The sequence below is a fragment of the Poecilia reticulata genome, chromosome 17, assembly GCF_904066995.2.
Source record: "Poecilia reticulata chromosome 17, P_reticulata-male-v2, whole genome shotgun sequence".
Taxonomy (NCBI): domain Eukaryota; kingdom Metazoa; phylum Chordata; class Actinopteri; order Cyprinodontiformes; family Poeciliidae; genus Poecilia; species Poecilia reticulata.
Window position 1 is genome coordinate 14468605 of NC_088846.1, and position 23075 is coordinate 14491679.

General features: G+C 37.2%; 1 protein-coding gene across 2 annotated transcripts in view; it reads right to left on the minus strand.

Annotated features, from left to right (window-relative positions):
• Nucleotides 1–1941: 1941 nt before the first annotated feature.
• The window catches only part of gpc5c (glypican 5c), a 100514-nt gene continuing 79380 nt past the window's right edge, over nt 1942–23075 (minus strand). For both annotated transcript variants that reach the window (XM_008433801.3, XM_008433800.3), the window contains 2 exons: nt 20599–20737; nt 1942–4272 (listed from right to left, as the gene is read on the minus strand). In XM_008433801.3, coding sequence (XP_008432023.2) covers nt 4094–4272; nt 20599–20737 — 318 coding nt within the window. In that variant the 3' untranslated portion in view covers nt 1942–4093. The remainder of the gene's footprint in view (nt 4273–20598; nt 20738–23075) is intronic.

Below are 23075 nucleotides of genomic sequence, written 5' to 3' on the forward strand. Positions count from 1 at the left end.
CAAGATGACTGGTACAATATGAAGCCTTTTCCATTTACTGACATACATGTTCGCATGGTACAGACTGTCTGACCTTTACAGGACCAAATTGGTGGGGGAAAACATTATTTTGCCCTGCAAGAGTTTGAATCACAAGTAGATATAACATAAAAAAAACACAAAAACTGCCAAGATAACATATTGTACATCACTATGCATGATAATGACAAACTGATTTTTAGAGATTTAATCCAAGTCATAGCTGAAAATCATTATGTTTTTTCAACAGAGTTTATTCAAATTAAAGCGAGGGTCACACATTTACTGAACCTAGTGCTAGTTAGCCACTGGACGAAAATGACAGATCAACAACTGAATTTGCTGCCTCTTCATCAAATCTTACCCTGTTGTAAGATTTGATGAAGCTCTGCAGAGGGGAAATGGATACATCTGATGACTGAAAGTCAAGAGGGAGAGCTGTGGTTAGGAGGTGCCACAGGACTCTCTTCACCCAATTGTCTATCTTTGACACGCTATTTCTAGTGCCGTCTCCTCTACATTGCCTCTTTCACCCAGTCCAAGCTTGTCACTGTGATCCCTGTGCTGAAAAGGTAAGACAATCTGGAGGTATGAGGTAAAGGGTGGTAGATGAGTTCCTGGGGTGGAAAGTGGGCTGCTCTGTTTTCACATTGCTTAAGCCAATGGAAAAAAAAAGAAAAAGTAATGTTCTCAAAGCTCAGTTTAGAGTCTGTGGAGTGACATCTCTTTGAATTAGTTTTAGATATTATCCTTTTGAAAAGAACCAACTTGCACACTGTCTTGCTCTCGTTCCTTCTCTGTGCATGTGAGGATGTTTTGGTGTGCATGTGGCTGCAAGGACTGAAGCGCTGATGTATGGCATCGTTTAAAATAGCCCAGACAGACATCCAAGCAGCTGTGACCTCAGATCCCCCAAACTCTCAGTTAAACTTATTGACCACTCTGGTCCTCAGACGTAAGTGTCTGCATATTCCACAACATTGTTCAAGCTAACCTCAGAAAAAAAGTGAAGTTAAATGACATTGACAATTTATATATTTTGTTACTATTGATATTGCTTCTGTTCCCCCATTGTAGACTTTGACTATGCTATAGAAAATTTATTTAGCTCATTGGTTGCCATTGATCTAAATGAGTAGAAGTACATAACATATTGGAAACAGATGTTTCCCCCACCCCCTGAAAAAAAAAAAAGATAAATTAGAGGGAATCGGCACTGAAGCATCACAGTCGAGTTATTTTGTTTTTATGTGTTGTAAGCTTGGATAACTGGGATTTGGGGAAATTGAATACTTGCTAGCAGGCAAACCTCCCTTCAGGAGCAATCATTAGGTCATTCACAACCAATGCTGCTGCCATCATGACTGGCTTTGACTGTGCCAGAACTATTAATGTCTTCTGCACTAACACACTCTTGGTGCACACACAGCCTGGTATGTTTAGAAATTTCCCCTTGGTGCAACTGGTGAAGGACAGAATAAAATAGCTTGTCCTAATTGAACCCTCATAACCTTAGGTCTTCATCAGCACTGACATCAGGAAGTTTGATTCGTGTCGTCAGATTTGACACCCTGCTCAATGCAGCTTAAAATGTATGATTTACAGGAGTATAAGAACAAGTTACAGTGATATGAATTGTTAAAAAACCTAAAGTGGTAAAAGTGTTTGCGCGTATAAAATATTAAGGTGCAAAATAACTTGGTGGAGACTTTCCATTTGATTAAACAGTTGCATAAAAGCCCTTATATTTATAATTTATCTATGTCGAGTGTCTATTTCAACAGTGCACACAGAATATTAAAAACAATTAGAAAAAAGAATTTAAAAAACGGGTGCAGATCAGGAGTTGCTTTTCCAAAAGAAAAGACATCAAAGAAGATCTACGTGGTTTGTGAGTTGTACCCTTTAAGAAGAGACTAGCCGAAAGAGCAGAGCACCTTTAATAGAGCTCAACTACATTGTATCTTAACGATACAAAAATGACAATTGGAAACACAAAGCAAAGGATGAAAACTATGTACATTTATACACATGTGAGGGCATGAAACAGCAAGGAACAAACAGATGGATTTACTGCTGCTTTGAAATAAAACTTATTGTGGTTAGAGCACACAAAATGTTACACATTCAACTTTTGAAAACTTTGAGAGTCCCAGTTATTTTTGCTTTGTTCCAATTTGACCTTGAGACTTCATTACGTTAATGCAGAGATGTTATAAATACACACTTCAGTTTTGCATTGTCAGGTAGGATGTCATTTCTAGTCCACCTCAGATAGCTGGGACTGGAAATTTACATACATTGTATAAAATGATGCATCATTTTTTTTCTCACTCTCTGACTAGGTCCATTATGATTAGCAAAAATAATTCTAATTTGCTAAATGCTGGAATACTTTCACAGAACTTTGCATTACTTGAAATGTAAAAGTTTGCATGTACTAATATTCTGAAAGGTTAATTAATGACATCTGAGGAAACAGAGGCACACCTGTGGATGTATTTTAAGGCATTATCTGAGGCATTATCTTAAAAATGTTTTCTTCATCCCAATGTGAAATTAAATAAATAGGTAAAATTATATCTAGTCTAAAATTATTCATGTGTACGCCTTTATACGCTGCAGGTAAGTATTTGATTTAAACCTTTTTACTCTGTGTCAGTGCCAGTTAATGCATCAATTTTGTCTGCATAAAAGGAAAACTGGCGCTAAAAGGAATTCAAATCTGGACACAATTTGTGTTTTTTTCCCCCCTTTGTAAGTGTGCCAACACAGTATGATCAAAACACATTTTCAATTGTTGGAATTTGTGGAAAAATAGAGGAAGAGGGGGTCATGTAAATTGTAGAGATACTGCAGTTTTCTGATTCCACAGAATACGCTTGCAGAAGAGTGGAAAAAGAAAATATAATTTCATCAATGGACATTTTAAAGGAGAAAGGTTAAAAAAAAGGCACAATATTTAAAACTGAGGCTCTACCAGAAAGGGGACATGACAATTTTGAAATTTTTTGCATTTCATACGTGCAATAATGTGCAATTCATCAAGCAAACTCACAAACCAGGATGCACAATAAATATTAGTAGAGAAAACATTATGTAACCTTTGCTGAAAATTTTAAAACTCCCCATTCTTTAATTACTTCATGTGGTAAATTATGAATATTTTCCCTTTTATTTTTGACATTGAAGCAATTTTGACTTCTGTAGAGCTGACAAGCATAGTCCATTCATGAAAGAAAACAAATTAACATTCCATTCAGCTCATGTCATACATCAACTCAAACCTCTGTACCTATATACAATTGCTTGCTACAGTATTCACACCTAGTTTGTCTGCACAATATGTTCAGCCGTGCAAAGGAGCTTGTGATGTACCTGTGAAGTCATTACATTCTAATCCCTGCAAGGTACACAGTCATTAGAGCATGTCAAATCTGCTGTTTTGGGCCAGACACCTGGGATGGATCTATCGATTTTTCATGCATTCCTTAATTCCTAAGAAGAAACGAGTTACATTTATAAAAGAACAGAATTCTCCCACCAGGATGGCATTAGTACAGTGCTGTGAAAAGGTTCATAGCTTAGATGATTAGTAAAATCAGCGGTAGAAAAAGAAGACATCTGCTACATGTTACTTGATTTATGTTTGTAGCTAAGTGTTTACAGTCGTAAACGTTCTTAAGAATGATTCAACCCCGTTCTGAATAACAAAGGTTAGGTCTGTGCAAGTGAAGCAAGAGCTGCAGCCCTCCTTTATAATATCATCTATAACCAAACAGGACAGTGGAAACCGCAAGGTCAATCTTTAGACTCATTCACAATAAAGATCCTGTGGGACAAGACCCTGCATTTGCCCACTCATTACCTATTTAAAGGCTCCCACACACTGCTGTCCACACACTGACCCACTCTTCATTTCTGTGTCGCCCTTAGTGACGTCTATCTGTGCAGGATGATGACGGGAGTAAGGAACATATTGGTGATATGTTTATGATATGAATTTCATGTAAGTTCCTGAAAGGGCAAAAGATGAGGAGGGATGTTTTTTTTTTTTTTTTAGATTGTCCTGTCATCAGATCAGCAACCACTTCAAACAAAGTCCAGCAAAAAGCAGAGCGAGGCTCCGTGGTTGCTGCCAGCTTGTAGGTGGCGACCCGCCGACCACCTTCACAGCAGGGGGTTTGGGGGGGGTTTCTTGTGTGTTGTCACCTCCAGGCTGTCCTCCATCGGATGTCTGCCCGTTGATATCATCTGTATGTGACACAAAAGAAAGAAAGAGAGAAAAAGACTAGATGTTAGACTTCAACAATGTAAAGAGATAATTCTGAATTTTTGAAAAAGTACAGTGAATGAGCATTGTTCATTATGAATCCAGCTTAGTTAAGGTGAAAGCTGAGGGCCTATGACCAAAATGGGTTTCTGCCATCTTAAAACAACTCCAATCTCAAACACAGTTTATGTTAATGTCATTACGTGAACCTCGAACTTCAGGGCCCATTTGCATTACATATATACATGAGTACAATAAATGATCCTCTCATGTGAAATATGGACAGAGAGTAGAACAACTGATTAATTGAGATAAAGGGTAGGATTAAATAAGTGTTCACTTCTTCCTACTCCTTTTCAAACAGAAATGATTTTGGTCTTGGTTATGTATACGCATGTTTGCTCTGTCCTACTGATTGCTTGCTTTCTTGGTTTTAAGAACTTGTTTGAATAATAAATCTAAATCAAATCAAGTCATCATGTAAAGCAGTACAACAAAAAAGAAAATACTGTTGTGGTGTCAGTGAATTCTATTTTACAGACTTTTGCACAGCCTTACCCTCTTAGATATTTAACCCTCCCACGGTCTTAAGAGATGGAGTCATTTATACCCCACGTGTTTTTTACTGTGTGCGTTGTCCAGCAGGGTCGCACTGACCCCGTGTGCGCTTTTTGTGTGTGTGTGGTTTCGGAAACTGACAGTCAGACAGAACAACCTCCCACTTCCCCTCTGTCCAACTGTGACATTTGCTGTTTGAGGCTTAACAGAACAGAAAATGTTTTACATGTCCTCTTCATACCACGTTTGTGTTCATCCCCTTTTTGTGTACAAAATGGCATAATGTAAATGGCGGTTTGAAGGCCAACAAAGTAGTATTCATATGCCTCGTGTAATGTCTATGAGACTGGAATCGATTCAAGATGAAATAGGAAGCTCTCAGTCATAGACTCAAAGCTGTTGGCCTTAGCCGTCAGGTCCATCTCATCTAGATTTCTGCTAAATGAAGATTCCAACAGAACTATTTCTAGCTTGTAAGACAATAAGTGAGTATAAATGTCTTACAGCACCTCACTTCCAAGTCCTTGATGTCTTTTTACCTTCATGGACTATATATATATATATATATATATATATATATATATATATATATATATATATACATAGACTCAGACACAAAACTTTCCTGCTGACATCAGTGAAAGCTCAGCTCTGCTACACTTTCATCCTCATATGTCAGTGTCATCTGTCTTTATTCCTCTTTCCCGTCTAGCTGATGACAACTTGGAAATGGATTCCTCCTATTCATTGCCCATCCCTCTCACCAGTCCTCAGTATAAATTCCAGCTTGACCCAACCCAACGCTGCTAGGAAACACAAGTGCACAAGAGGCACTGTAATGCTCTCAGCACAGTAGGATCACACACACCCATAGATGGAAAGATGAGAGGGATTTTTTTTTAATGTCTCAGTGTGAGGTGCTCCCGTAAGCCTTGTGTAAGAGTAAAAAAAAAAAAAAGATCAGAATCAACATAACAAAAGATGCATAAATATATATTGGTTACAGATGTGGCTAAAGATGGAAAGGCATGGAACATGAAATGTACATTTTGAAGAGAAGTATTTTGTTACTTGTTCTAAAACAGGCACATTCAGCAGTTATTTAAATTGCAGTCTTTCAACTAGGACACGGCTTTTACACTGCTCCAAAGTAGGACAATGTAATTGGTAATCCAATATGTTCGTGGAATACAAAGAATTCTTTTGCAAAACAAGGAATCTAAATCTCTTTTTTTTTTCTTTTTTTAAGTAAAAGAGAAAACACATTCCTTTTCTCGAGTGTCCGATGATTTATTTTTTCTTTCCTTCAAGTGTCTGTGAATTTACATTCTTTTGTTGGGCTGAGTAGAAACAACTCATCCTTAACCAGGCTCCTGGGTTTCTGTGGATCCCTCTGTGAACAGGGCTTTGGAGAGTGGAGTGCTTCTTGTGCCAGTGATTTTTTTGTTGTTCTGGTAGACAATAGACAAAGACATCATTTATCCCAAGTCAGATTGCTGTTATTGCGTAATGGCAGTGGGGTGTATCTCATGGCAGAGATGTCAGAACACTGAGAATTAAAGGAACAAGTCAACGAGCATCTCCACAGGCCAGCTGAATGAAAGATTAATTAAGCAGATTATTTCAAATGCAAGTTACAACACAGTTTGAGAGAATTGCCAGATAGTGTCATATTGTAAGCGCCTGGCACTTTAAATGATGTCTTCATTCGTCCACCCAGTGTGAAGGCGCAATACTTTATCCTTACAAACAGAAACAATTGACAGTTGTGCTTTAGGAGCTACATACAGTAACCACAGTTCTGAAGATGTATAAATATGTCCATGTGAAGTGACTGAAGATGCACTTATGAAAACGTTGATGACAAGTTTTTAGTTTTTCTGCTCCAGATGAATGCAGTTCAGTAAAAGACTTAATCAGCAACCATTTCAAAATCAGGTGTGTTGAAAAAGGAAAACACCTAAAACATGCAGGGCTGGATGCTTCAACAACCAGGGTTGGGAAACAATGTTCTATATGATTTTACTTACCTGTAATAATTTGATTATTTATTCCTAAATATGAGCTGGACCTGGTTTCCTTGTAAAGTACCAGGCGGTCATTTATTGTGATTTAGCACTATTTAAATCAAACGTTTTACTGAATCCAGCGCTCATTCAGTAAAATGAGCGTTGGATTCGTCTTAATTGCGTGGACTTTCAAAACCAGCAAATCTTCTGTTTGAACAAACTTGCGAAACCATTTGTAAGATTTCAGCTTCATTGAGTTTCTTACTCACTCTTGTCACAGTTTAGAAATAAAAACCTATCAAAAACACCTGCTTTGAAATATTGTGTCACAACATTCGACTGAGCCATTGTTGAACATGGTAGTAACCTGAAAAAACAAGCTGGACTGAAGCAGCTTAGAACACAAAACAATCCAAGATGAAAACGTAATGTGGTTTTGTTGTCATAATCAAACAATGTTAGCAGATAAGCCATTCTTTATAAGCTGGCTCATGTGTAAATCCGCCAAATATGAAGGGGGAAAAGCAGAAAAGATCAAGGAAGACAGAAAAACAACGGGTGGGAGGGAGCGGGGAGGTGAGCAGTTGGCCTTTTATGTAGAAAAAGGATGGATATCCTTCATCATTCATATGAAGACAGATGGAATCAATCACTTTACGTCAGATCAAGGCTGTGCAGTGGCACAGGGACATGCGTCTTCCACTAGATTGTCAATTACTAAAAGACAAATGTCATTTAAGTGTTACGCAATGAATAACAATAAAAACTAATAAAAGAAGGTCAGAACTAATAAATTAGATTGGACAATATATAGTATAAAAAATGCTAGCTTTATATTGCTACTTAGACCTAAAGTAAACTAAAAAGACAATTGTGTAACTTTACAACTGACTATTCAATATCAGCTCTGATAAAAAAGACTAAATGGACACCCCTTTCCATTTGTTGACCTGTGTGTTGGCAAAGTGTGTGAGAATTGGTTCATAGTGTCCTTTGTCACTAATGCTTTCCCAGATGGGCTAGCTTGTGTGTTTAGAGAAACAATTTCCCACTGGGCAGGGAGAAAACACAGCTGCCTGTAGCAAGTCTGTCTAAAACAATAGAGTAGCTCTGGCCAAGAGGCAAGGCAAACACAAATACAGGATGGAACAAACGAAATAAATAAGTATTGATCATCATTTGGCCCTGCGACAGACTGGCGACCTGTCCAGGGTGAACCCTGCCTCTCGCCCGTAACGTTAGCTTGAGATGGGCACCAGCAACCCTCCCGACCCCACTAAGGGACAAGGGTGTAAAGAAAATGGATGGATGGATGATCATGATTTGAGGACATTTTAAATAAGAAAATGTAAAATTTTTATTGACATCTTTATTGATTTCTAAACAGTTTCTTTAAAATGTTTGTAATGCTTTGTTGGTACACACAGCATTACAAAAATTGGTATTGCTTGCAAAATATAATATACTACTTCTGACCTCAACACAATTTTCTCTTCAATGTATAATTTATCTGTTATAAATATTCTCAGATGAATAGGCATACTGTCTTCCTAATCATTCAGGTTAGCTGTCTGTAGTGGTAATTATGAGACAAACGGGCTCAACTCTGAATCATGGTCATTGATCAGTCCGAGTATATGTATTTGTTTCTGGTGTTTTGTAGAAAACAAGCAAACAAAAACAACAGTCCGGCAATAATGTAACTATGTTGCATAAAAATTACAAGGTGCATGTAACTAATTTCTCATTTGTTTAAACTCGAATGACATTCAGATTATCTTGTTTAGAGATGAGAAAGTCTTGAAAGGTCACTGGTTTAAGCTTGGTTTCTCTCAACTCACAAAACACAACAACATATGACTATTCCTTACTCTTCCACTTGTAAAAGAAAGTAATGTTCCTCCTTGACATCTTTCCTACTTTCTGTTTAGCTTGGTGTCAAGTAAGAATATATCTGCTGTCGTACAAAAGAAGTTCTGAAAATTAAAAAAATAAAAGTCAACATGTCAAAATTATCTCGGTCTCAAACTGATTTTGTCTAACTCATCATTGTCCTTAGATCTGACACAAACAGTAAACATAAATACCATACAAAGGTAGGTATTTTTTAACACTGATCCACCCGTGTGATGGTTCAGTAATCCATAAAGGAACAAATCTGGTGAGATGTTCCTAGAAAACAAAGTCAAATCTGTAGGTTTGCCATGTGTTTGATCCTGTGCATAAATCCTGGGTGAACCTGAACTGTGCTTCACGAAGGAGATATGCTGCTGTCCACTCAGGCTTATCACACTGTTTGACTCTGAGCTGACAAAGCAGCTTTTCCAGACTGAAAACATACTTGTAGTTACTACAAATATTATAATCTTTGTTGTTATAATCATATATTTTTTTTAATACCAATGAATGGAATTTACTTAATGGCACCCGTATATATTTAAGTGTAGCCTTCTGTGGAGCATCGCATTTGAAACGTTCACAAAGTTGAATATGCCTATATTTAACTTTGACATTTTTATAATAGCTTTAAAGCACCTCTGCTCTGCTTTCTGTGTGCAATTATAGGACAGCTGAAAGCAGTGGATAGATTGATGCCGCATTAAATGGGTGTTGTGGAAGTTGATGGGATCAGTATCTTGCTTCTCATCATGCCTCATGTCTGTTCCTTCCTCTCTGTCTTGGCTCCCACAGCTGCCTTGACCTTGCATTGCCCCTCCCTGTTAAGCAGTTCACGGGTGGCGGGTGCAGTGGTTGGGGACTTTGAAGCAGCTTGTGAGTCTGGCTTTTGACAAGGCCACCGAGTCTGCCGCATGGTGAGCTTTCATTAACACCAGTGACTTCTGACACAGTTTCTACTCCTCACAAAGCCAGCCACATAAATTTAAGCAAGCACAAAACAGGGGGATTTATGAAGCTCATGGTGCATGTACATAAGAATACATGCAAATATACTCTGACGCATGATGTGGGTGATAGCTCTTCATCCTGATATATACTGCCTGCACGGTATTATATTGATGGGAAGAAGTTAAAGGAGAATTGCTTTGAATAAGATTTTTCAAAAAAAATAAAAATAAAAATAAATAAAAAATGTGGGTTTTTGAATCTATGGGCTAAATAAATGAAGGTAATGTAGCAATGAAGAAAATATCTCATCCTCTTACGAAGTGATACTTATATCAGTATAAGTGCCCACTAAAACAGGTTGTAAATGTCTGAAACTACAATTCCGCTCTGGCAAATCTTATCCAAACAGTGTGTTGTTGTTTAATGAAACAAGGGCATCTTTTGAACTTGTCTTTTTAAATATAAAATCTTGCGATCGTTCCACCCACTGTTGTTGTAATCCTTGCGCATACATGCATATTCTGGAGGAGAAAACAAACAAACAAACAAACAAAAAAAACCATTTTCTCTTAATGTCATATTTTTGAGAGGGTTAGTTATGCTGCTATGAACTACTAGAGGACATACTGACCACCTTTTCTCACTTTGCTATTTTCTCCTAATCGTCTTTATTTATGCTTTATCTGTGCTTGTTATTAATTTTCTGCTGTCTCTCAATTTATTTTTGTGATGGAAACTACACCTGGTCTCGTGTCACAGTGCTTAGCTGTGACTCCTTCCTTGAAGGAGCCATCTGGCTGAGCTATTGCTGTCAATAACTTAATTTCACTCTCCACAGATCACACACTTGGTTTTTGTCTTTCTGTGTTTGACTGTTTTGCATCCCACAGATTGAATTGCTGCCTCAGAACTTATTTGAATAGATTTGTGAAAAGGGACATTATATAAACAAAATTATCTGTAATCGCTCATCGCACACTTAACGTGTGCAATAAGTGAAGCAGATTAATGTTTTTTACATTGACAGTGGTGTCTAATTGTAGTTCACAGGTTGCTTGGATTATTTAAACAGGTTGCGTGAACTAAAAGAGGCTTAATGTTGCAGATATTGTTTGAGTCTAAATAAAAGCAAGCGCTGGTCAACTTTAAAAACCTTTTAAAAAGGACATTCATGTGTATCTAGTGTTTTCTAGGAGAGGTCTTAGAAGACTGCTGTGTGTTTAGTGAATCAGATACTGTTCACAGAATGAAAGCAAAGTCTCGTTGTGACCATGTCACATGAGTATTTATCTTTCCAAGAACTCACACAGTGCCTTTTTATTGTCTTTCACTATAATATAAAAAAAGTATGTGGATGATGTAAAGTGGAGAGGAGTGCAAGATGAATTTACAGACAATTACTGCTCATCTAAGTTGCTGACACTTTATGCCACTGCTATAGCTGCTGCTAAACAAAAAATGATGCTCACACACACACACGCACGCACACCCCCGCACACACACACACACGCACGCACACACACGCACACACACACACACACGCACGCACACGCACACACACACACACACACACGCACACGCACACACACAAGTTCTCTAGATGTTTTGTTGAATACTGGAACTCTGTACATTTCAAACAGTAAAAAACAAGACAGCTGCCTGCCTAGTGGGAAACATATAGGAGCTAAGGAGTTCCAAATACTGGGACTGTGTATATATGTGGAGCATACATCTTAGGCAGAATCTACCATAGCAACCAGCAACACAACGTGACAACTCCAGAGTAGAGGTCGCACTAAAGCAATCTGTCAGGACTATTGCACCTCCTGGACAGAATAAAATTTACACCCTTAACACAAACAAAAACACATATACATAAGATAAATTGGCATGTGGGCCTCTGGGAACACAGTGACCTGGGCTACTTATAGTTGCGGATATGCAAGATAATTTGGAGACCTTCAAAGAAAACAACCTATATATACACATTAATTAAATGTACAACACAACTTTTCAGTCTCACATGCAAATGCACGCACACATACGCACGAATCACCACAACAAAGTACAAGTAATACACACTACACCTGTGTGCACTCAGACACCAGATGCCTCATTGCACTGGCAGGTGTCAGGTTGTCCTTGCAGACAGACAAGCGTGAAGGATGCAGAAATAAACTCGCATTCGTTCTGTTTTACTCTGTCTTCTACCATCTTCCGTTTGCATCCACACATCATCATCATTCATTATAGTCAAGCGGAAGTGTATATATGCTACCATTCAAGAGATTCTGGCTGGTTTTTTGTCTGCTGTACTAAACTCAAATCCAGACGGTTTCAAAATATATGATTTCCCCTAAATTTATGCCTGCAATCTTCATGTTTTACTGCATGTATGTTGATTTGGTTTAGAACATCAATAAAGCTGCTTATAGTATCATCAATGTCAACTGCATACAACATGTACATTTCCTAGTGAGTTTTATATGAATAAATCTTCAAAATCCTCATATAAACTACTTAAATGCAGTTGAGTCCTTAGTAACAGTATTTATTCAAAATTATCATGTTCCTGCCTAAGATTTTACTTTACAAATCAGAGTGTGCAATAATGATTTTGGCAGTCAAATGAAATTCAACAGAAAAAAAGAAATACTTTTTGTGAAAATAAACATTCTGAACAATTTAGTAATTCTAGTATAAGAGTCAGTGATGTAGCAGGAAAAAGAGGTAGTAAAAGTATCTTATAACTGCTGCTGATCATACTTAAGAACATAGCTGAGGGAGGTGGTGGGAACACATTCAGGATCTCCACGATCCAGACAACATGTTCGCTGTGCAGGAGAAAGACTTGGGAAAAGGCAAGTCCGTCTAAAGATCTAAAGATACTGAGACTGTTAGAAGAACACCTTCTAAAGGCACCATCAGGGGAGAAGATTTGTCCCAAGATACTGAAAGCTCTGAATATATATTATAGTGGGTCCTTGCGTAGAATTGGTGAAATTGACTAGGGGCTTTGTTTGCTCAGTCCACTTGTGCTTTTTAAATCTGGAGAAGGCTTACAACTTACAAATTATTATTCAAATTGATATACTTTTCAGCGGGGCCTGTGGGAGCATTTGAAGACGCTACGGTTTTGTTGACATGCGACAGAGTAGTTTGCAATCAGTTTTTAAGCAGAAATGATAATTTCACTCGTCCTGAGTTTGAGGTCATTGTTCTTAACTTGTGGATTGCTTGCTGCTGGGTTGGGAGGTGGGAGGGGTCAATCACTTCCTCACGGACTCTGTTCATGTGTTTACAAGTTCACAGGTGAAAGTAGCACAGAGAAGGAGAGGTACAGACAGATTGGGGTCTCATCTGCAGAAATGCGAGTGCTACTCTAATATATCTTGATGAATAAATAGATCAGCCAAAATGTCAACCTCTCTATTTACTGTTCAAGCTGCGTTCTGACTCACGAGTGCTAATGAGATTTGGAACGTGTCAGAATGAAAGCGATCTCAGATAAAAGCAGCTAAACCGATCTCCTTTATACAGAAGACAACTGATGGAAGAATGTCTTCTGGTGATACTTGCTTAGTGACAAGCATAGTGAGCCACACACACACAACTCAGTGCAGAAATTAGAATGACCCACTCTGTGTTGCTCCATGTGACTAGTCTCCCTTGAATAAAACTACTTTAGGTGATGCTTGCCATCCTTACTTCAAAGTGATTTTAGATATCTGTGAGGGTAAAAAGAAGAAGAAGAAAAAACATTGTGCTGTGATGCTATAAATGTTTCATTTTGTGTGGGTGAGTAAAATACTTTGATGTAACCTCTGCCTCACTTACTCATTGCAGTTTTATGTTTATGCAATATGCAAAGAATAAGCTGTCAGTGTTTCTTTCTTTTTACACTGTACTTAGCTAGTTTGCTGTGGGATCAAACCCTTCGGAGTCCCCATGTTTGACAACCTGTTCCAGGTTCAGCTCTAATTAATTAGTTATAGATAACAGAGAAGGCCTTTGTTGCTTTGGTCAATAGAATTGACCTTTAGTGAGGGGATTTGTCTTGAATGCGTCTCTCTTTTATGCATAATGCCTGTACTTGGAGTCAACCTGGAAGTAGTCAATATACAAATGGATTGATTGCCACAATCATTCATGGCGTTACAAAATATAAAGTGGTTATGTACAGTCACTATCTAAACCTGTTTCGTTTAAACCAAATGCACCTTCCTAACTTCTTCTGGGCTGGTCTTTCCTTCTCATCTCACCTATTTACTCTCACCTACTTCTCTCTGTGCAGTTGTTTTGAAATGAGTCCAAAGGAATAATACTAATCCCAATACAGCTTACTGTAGTTTTCAGTACTATTGGCATCTCCCTTTCATTACTCATTCTGTACAAAAATGCCAGTTTATCTATTGAAAAAGAGCGTGAGCCACCGCCAATTTCAGACATACCAGTCAGTCTCTTATGCTATACAAATAAACTATATGCTCATCAAATTCTCATTGCAGCCCTCAGAATTATGTAAGCTTAACTAAGTGCTCTAGTGAAGCAGATGAAAAAGAAAGTTTGCCCTAGCTCCTAAAGCCGAGATCAAAATATTTCTTGAAAATCAATAAACATTTGGTCGTTACAAAAAAAACTAACAGCAAAATCAATGCCAGGGTCAAGGGGAAAGAATGGTGCACAAGGGTTTCATGCGCATAATAAACTTCAGGTTATGTGCATTGAATTTGCAGTTTTCAACAGAGACCTTTATGAATCTGGAAAGCATGTTTTAGGATCCCTAAGATGCCATTTATTGCCATGTAACCTGCAAAAGTCCATAAAAATTCCTTGAGATGGTTGAATATTGGTTCCATGTCTGGTTCTGTTGTTAATGCTTTTATTTGAATCAGAGCACTGAGTCATTGACATTCCCCCTGCTTCTGCTGTTTAACTTCTGTGCAGTCAGACAAAGTTCTGAATTGTATGGATCATTTTCACCAATTTCCGTGGGTAGTTTCTCACACCACAAGCCTCTGTTTTATGGCCTGCTGCTACACCAGAGATTCTTGGTTTTGGTGTGCTGGGGAAGCTCAGTCATAAAGGTCCCACAGATACTGCTTTAAAAGGAAATGATGATGATTGCTAATGGGAACTATGCTCCTCTGATGAACATCGCCTCGGGAGCCTTTCAAGTTAATACAGTCCGAAAAAAGTGCAATAAAAACCAGAGGTCAGATCAGCCATGGAAGAAATAGAATTCCATGAAAAAATAAGCAGTATCAGGGTTTAAACAGCATGACAGGAGACAGATATAACCAGGACATAAATATAAAAAAATATCTAAATAAATGTGGTGATTTGGCAATTACAGGTTAGCTTTAAAATGAAAGTCTAATTTATTTCTATTTTAAAAGTTTTAAACTTGTGTTACCCTAACTGATTGTTTTTTCTTCAAATTTAAACAACAGAGCCAAAACTTAACAACTATGTAATATGTTTTACAGCTTCTAATGAAGAAGAAGACAGTCTTTTAATGTGACTAGAAATGTAATGAATCCCCACCACATCTATTTGCAAACCAGACCATCTTCCTTTAAGTCCAAAGCAATTGCAGATCCTCTTGTTCCCTCTTCCACAACATAGCTCTTCCCGGAGGAACTTTCTCTGAGCCCTGTGAGCTCTACATAAAAAAATAGGGGAAATGGCAGCCCCACTAGTAATATCCGCACCTGGGACTCAGCCACTACATCTGCTGGTCAGGCAGCTTCTATGCACGCAGTCTTGAGAGAGAACCTTGGTGGGGGAAGATCCAGGGTTAGCAGAGTTATAAGCAACCAAACAGGGATTTCAAGCACCAAATCCATATTGTATGTTCCTAAACCTCCTCTCTCACGGTAGACTGAGTCATTGATTTAAACACTGCATTTTTGTTCTCTAATTTGTATCCTTTTCTGTCTCATTTAGCTGTATCTTCATTTCATAACTGCTTATTTTGATGTGAAATCAAGTCAAAAAGCTACATGGTATTAGTTCTGGCATTGTTTGTACTGTCTATGATGTTTTTCTCTCCACCTCATCTATAGCTGTGACACTGGGTACTTCCAACCTAATCTCCTCTTTCTGTTCTAACTTTTCTAAAACCAAAGGCAGATGTGTTCTTGTTTTCGCCAGGCTGTTCCAAACTTGTGATTATTTTGTGATAGAGGTGTAAGTTGAACCAAGTCGTCCCATGACTTGCTCAATAACTGTCAGCCTTTAGGGATTTGTGTGCTTTACACACATAATGGTGAGCACTGATATCGACATCAAAATGAAATAAATACTGTGGCTTGCAACAGTATTCACCTCCTGAACCTTACCTCACTTTCTGTCGCTACAACCACAAACTTTGTTATTTATTAGGGATTTAAAGTGATAGACCATTACAAAATGAATTTCCCTCTGGGATTAACAAAATATATTGATTCGTTTGAAAGAGAGAAGATAATTTGCATTACCAAAAAAAACAAAACAAACAAACTTAAAAATAAAATCTTACCCATGTCTTAAGTCTTTTGTAGCTGTTAACAGTTTTTCCCCCATGATAGTCCTGTATTTAGCTTCTTTCATCCTTCCATCAAATCTTACATCCTTCTATCAAATCGCCATGCTATGGGGATTCAAAGTAATCTTCATAGCATGAGGTCACCAGATGTGTTACCTTAGTGAAATGCCAGTTTAGTTTTCTGTTAAACATGGTGATTTGCATACATGCCATAAAAGTTCAGTTTTGGTCTCATCTGAGCAGAAGAACGTGTTGGTGCCTCCCTTTTGTGTCTTTAAATTACAAACATGATTTGCGTTTTTTTTTTTTTGTATCTTTTTTTTACCACTTTTTCAAAAGGTCAGACTTGTGGCTGACATGTGACTAAGAGCTGTCATCAGATTCTCCTACATGAGTGCTTTATCTCTGGAGCTCCTCCTGAATTATCTTGGGTCTTTTGGTAGCTTCTCTTAAGCAAATCTGAGGCCTTCATAGAACAGTTGTATTTATACTGAAATCAATTTACAATGTATTGCAAGTTTCCCCACTACGGGATTAATAAAGGAATATCTTATCTTAAAATCAACTGTACAACACATTTGCTTGCACATATTTTGTTTTGGGGCCCTTGAATTCATGCCATAGTGTAAATAAAAAACAAAAAAAACAAAAAAACATAATTTTCCTTCGACTTCATTATGCTTTATTTTGTGTTAAGTACCTTACAACAATACAAATAGTTTAGCAACATGTCTGGCTGTAAAATGTCAAAATATGGAATGAATACTTTGTATCAAATACATTGCTAATTTGTCTTCAGACAGTATTAAGAACAAATGTATCTGAATTCACGTGTGTGTTAGTGAGGGGTTGAAACAGAAGCTAATTAATTACTGGAAAGCATACATTTTCCTTTGCTGCTCTTCAGATGCTCCACCTTCCATTAATATGTGCATTTTCTTGCTTCTCAATTTCTTCATAAGAAGACTGTCCTGGCAGATGCTGCTAGTTACCAAAGGAGAATTGAGTTTTCAAGGTTGACTGATTCACATAATAATGCAGAGCATAAATCTTAAGATCAGTCCCCTGTTTACCTCCTTTCCTCTTATGTGATGTATAACCTGCTTTGCCATCTACATACTTGTTCAAAAGACTTCTTAAACCCCACACCAGGCCTAGTATTGACATAAACCTTATCACATGTTTATTCAGATAGGTAAATGTATCTTGGGTAGCATTTTAGTTTCTGAAATATATAATTGGTCTGTTATCTCTGGTTGTTTGCCATTCTGCTTATCTGTAGCATTTTGGCATATGCATCACAGCCCTGTTTTTTTTTCCTTTTCTTTTTCTTAATACACCATCTGGAGGAAGTCTATCGAAGGGAGCATATGTCTGAATAACTAAGAGCAGGATATGTGCAAATGCAATGCCAGGGGAAAACACAGGTTAATGTGTAGGCAAGCCAATGTTTCTGTAAAGTAGGCTTAATTCCAAAACATTCACAGCAAGGATACGATTTTCTTGCTCAAAAATTTGATAATGTGTCTTTCTATTCAAGTTCTGCATCTTTAACAAACATTGTGATTCTGGGGCTTTTGTAGAACTTTTTGTAGCTGCTGTAGAATCACCACAAACATATTATCTGATATTGTGCTCTGTAGTTAGGAAGCATATGGAGCATTTGGGGTTATAGGTCAGGTTAAAAACTGAACAAACACATCAGCATTTTCACAAAAGAGACATTTTTTACTGCTCACATGAATATGCATGGGTGAAATTTTCACATCAAAAACGTTGTTTCCACGTGAAAAAAACTTCCCACTGTGGATGGGGACATATTATTTATGTATTGGCTTGGATCTCTGGGAAATTTCAGACAACCCTATTCTGGCTGTCTTTTTTTTTTTTTTGCAAACTTGCACAAGAAAACTGGAGGAAAAAAAAAATTATAATTAACTACTAAAACCCCAGACCACACTGTTGGTCCTGTCAGAAAAGGCAGAAAAAAAAGTCTTGATCTGTCAAGATTTGAAGCATCCCTTTTCCTAATAGAAAGATAGTGGTCTAAAGTATAAAGAAAAGTATTTTGAAGATTAATGTGTTTATGAGCTAATGAATAGCCCCATTGGAAGCAGCTTCACAAATGATCCCACGGCTAATGCGGTTAATAAGCCTCGGTCATGCCAGAAAATGTAGTACAGAAGAGGCACTCATAGCCCCAGAGAAGAGGGATAATACGGTTCATTAAAGATACGCTGATTTATCCCCTTTGTTCGTGATTGTTGCAATGGCAGTTCGTACATGACCAGACCTTGTTTAGCTGGCGCAGAAAGTAGACCAGCATGTCCCTTGGCAAGAGGAGTAAGATCACAGCCAAGATCAAACAGGCAATACAGTGAGGGTGCACTTTCTTCAAGAAAAAACAAGAAACAGTAGACCATGTTCATAGAGATTTGTTATTGGAACACTTGAGTTTAATTATATGAACATTCTGTTTTCTTAAACTTGTCCTGCATGTTCTGTGGGTTGAACGTCTTATAGGCTCTAAGGCTGAGTAAGCTACTGCTGGTCTCCTTAACAAATCTAGAAATTATTCAACTTTTCTCTAAGGAAATCTGCAATGTTTCCGAACTGTAAACTGCTGGATCCAAGACATAAGCTGGATTTAGTTATTGTAGATATCACGCCTGGAAGCCGCGGTATAAATTTGTCCTACACAGAGAAGAACACGTTCAGCTTACGCATGTGGAGACATTACATTTAGCAAGGAGCAGTTCCACCCTTTCTGAGTGATGGGTGATAAATTGAGTCTGTTTGCCGATTGGAACTGTTCATTAACTTTTAATGAAGTCCTCTGTTTAATACAACAGAGGATGTTTAATCCTCCTCATAACTTGGACCTTTGGAGCTTTACCACAGCCAGAAGCCCCAGAGTATATATCTTACAACTTAACCAAGCCACAGAAAATCTTTTCTGACATGATTTCTAATATTAAAAGCTAACATCTACTTACTTTGTACATCCAAAATATTTGAGTTTGAAACATTAGTAACCAATAAAGTGTCTTACAAAAATATGAAACAGTGTTGCTTTTTGACTGAAACCCTTTCACTGAGATCATGGCATGCTTTATAGAAACAGACCCCCATCCTCCAGGTCCACTAGTATTAAGTCTTTTAGATGCTGTTCATTTTTCTGAATCCCATCTGGACACAGGCGATGCAGTCCAGGCTTCAAGACGCAGAGAAGAAAAGCCACTTTTGTCCCAACGGTCGTCACTCTTAAATTGAGTGAAATTAATATCCAGTAAAAGGCCATAATAGCCAGTGCTTTACCATGTTTTAACATATATACACTACCGATTATAAGTACTGCATTGGATCCACGTACTTCATATTGTGCAAACCCCTCCCTCCCAAAAAAACCCCAAACATGTGGAAATGTGGGTTTCTTCTAACTGATTTTACGTTGTAGTGATTTTAGAAATATTTTCCAAATTTTGTAAAGTTGAATTTATGACCTGGGGTTTCATTACACTTTAGCAGTATCCCAGGCTGATCTCTGTAAGGCCACGTCACACTAATGCAGTAATTAATTTGTTATAGTACAATGCATAGTGTGTATATCACCTGGAAAAGTGTAATGTCAGTAGGTTCCCTTTAACTTTTTTTATTCATCTTTCAGAAATGAAAGTAAAAAAAAAAAAAACATTCCAAAGCAAAGAAAAGTTGATACTCAAGAAAAACAAAACAAAACATTTTTATCTGATTTATAACTTTACACTTGGATTTGTGGGACTTATTTAGGATTAACTGTAACAGCAGTCAAATTGATCAACATCAGGAGAAGGTTTAGTTCTTCATAACAAAACATCTTGTTTGCCATTGTATACACAGATGTATTCATGTATGGACAGATACATATAGGAATGGATTCAAGAGAATTGTATCCATTCTATTGCATGGATTTAATAAGTACAAGTAAACTGTGAATATAATATGACCAAGACATTTAGTATTTATTACAGATCTCTAGATGTTAACAACTTGATCTCAGTGTCTCCCCAGTGTCCGCGCAATATGAAATCTTTAGGAGACTGAGTGAATATTCTCAGTTAGCACATGACCTCACATCTTCTTCACTATAAGCATGTTAGTGTCGGTGCTCAGAGAGGTATGTGGGCTGACTCTTTTCAAAGTAAAGTCTTGATTGGTTACATAATATCAGGAAAAGAAGGTTGAAAAAAGTCAAGTATGATATTGACAGTTTAAATCTTAACTAGACATAGACTCTGGATATAATGTGGAATATAAAAATTGGAGAATTCTTGTTGGTGTGTGGTCGTAGAGGTGGCATTCGCCCAGGTTGGTGTGTGACTTACAGTTTTGTTCGTCACCATCTCCTGAGCTTTGGCAACCATCTTCATCATCACAGTCTGCGGTGCTTCCTTGCTCTTCCCCACTGCCTAGTTCTTCCCAGACCTCAATTTCATTGAGATTTGGGAACTTCTCCTGGGTTTCCTATGGAAACAGATAACAGAGAATTAGCCTACACTAGAGTACCATTTAACATAGAAGAGATGCAACTTTGTTCAGTTTTATGAAAATGTAACACTATTCATAGAGTGAGTGAGTAAATAGTTTGCTATGATATGATGATTCAAATACTTAATTGGTATTGTGCAAATATTTAAAAGAACAAATCTAGTGTTTTTTAATTAATTACAATATGAACATCAATATAAAGCAGGCATAATGGACGAGGACAAATATATATATTTTAAGCAGATTTAAATAGTGAAATGGTTTAGAAAATCTGATAGACTGAGTGTGAAGAGACAAGACAGGCAAAACTCAATTTTCTTATAGTGAGGGCGAGAGTAATAAGAAAGTGAACAACAGGGTAGTAAAATGGGTGTTGTCAACCTCATTGACAACCTCAAGTCATACAATAAATAATATTTTGAAATAGGAACATGAATGACACTTTAAGTTTAGCACGGTGCGTGTCAGAAAGGAAAGAAAAGATGCTTCATTAGTTTTCTTGTGAAACAGTTCAAGATGAAACATGACCTACTCTGCCTCGACATATCAAGTCTTGTAAATGTTGGCTAGAGCTCAAAATATCCTGGGGTAGATCAACATGGGTGGTGCACAATAGCAAAAGGCCCTAGGTGGTAGGATTATGTGTTCCATTTATTTCCAAGCATGTTTCTAGAAAAACATTTACTCAAACAAAAATAGCAAAAAAAAAAATTTCTACATGCATCATATTTGTGTGCTGTTTTTTTTTTTTTTGTCATATCATTCCATACTTTGTAAGGGGATATGTTCTACCTGAGGGATAGGGGCAAAAAATATAATGAATCCAACCCATTGAATGCATGAAATCACAAACACCTTTTGTTGATACTATGTTGTACTCATCTCTGTTCACATGCACTATTATTGGTGCATAATAATAACAGAGATTCACACAGAAGACACATTAACTAAAAACATGTCGATAGATGAATGTAATGAATGTAAAGAGTAATTAGTGTTGAGGGATGACAAATATCTTTGACACCTGCTCTAAGGGTGACCTGTTAAATTCCCTACAACAAAACCTTTCAGCGGACTACACAGTGGTTAATACTAAAGTAGTATTTAGGAAGTTATGCAAAGTACAATTGTGGATCAGCAGACATAATGCACGTACGGTATTTGATCAAAATCAAGAAACCAAGACATAAAACGAACAAGTAAAAACTTATGAATTTAAAAGAAAACCTGTTAGCAGCTTGACTTTTAAAAAATGTACATTTTAATTTTCTTCGTCATTAGACTGATTATTGTATTTTTCAACAGTATGTAATAAAGTAGGCAACTGTAAATTACTGTGCCACAAAAAATACGTTTCTGACATTGTATCTCAATGCAATGTGCTATAGTGTAACTGTACAGCTATGGCATAAGCTCAGTGTTGATGAGTTAGATATACTGATATGATATAGGGCCTTAAAACAATGTGGTAAGACAGATCCCTTACAGCTAAAACAAATAAAAAGGAATCCCAGGCGGACATCTCAGTTTTCAGCTTTGCAACAGTTAGTCACATGAAATGCTGAGAAATAAAGTATTTGTACAGGTTTTGTTTAAGGGTTGGATGAAATTACAACCTGTCTATTTTGGTATCCTGAGCATATTTTGACTCTTTAGAAATTGTAAACTGATATTCTGTGTTCAAAATGAAAGAACAATGAGCGATATCACAGCCTGTTATTAACAGCAGATTAATGTTAACAGCTGCCAATTTAAGTTTAAATAAAAGGCATGGGAAAATGTAACAAAGCCAATCAAAATATTTGAACGCCCAGAAAAATGATATGTAGTGAGAAAACATCCCCTACAAGAAAGATGAAAAACATCTTAATCTCATCCAGAGAATAATGATGGTCAACTCTATGACCTATCTTGACTTGTCATAAAGTTGTTGTTATATCTAAAACTTTAAAAAAATGACAATATGTTTAACACTTATTTCCATTTTCATACACATTTAGAAAATAGTTTACATGCTCAGTACCTCATTAACACCACAGAGCATTATTTTAATAGAGTTAACTGAAAAATTGCTCCCTGTTTGTCAAATTAGGACTGTCCTGCAAATAATACGTTTGACATGAAGGTAAATTGTAAAATAAAAAAAAAACATGAAAGTGGCTCCATTGGAAAGAGAAAAGGTTATACTGTGACTATGCTGTTTGACAGGTGCTTCCAGTTATGTAAGATGATACGCATCCAGGAGAAAAGTGCTTGAAAAAAGGAATTCCAACCTTTCATTACTCTGGCATTTCAGGAGAATTGAAATATTTTC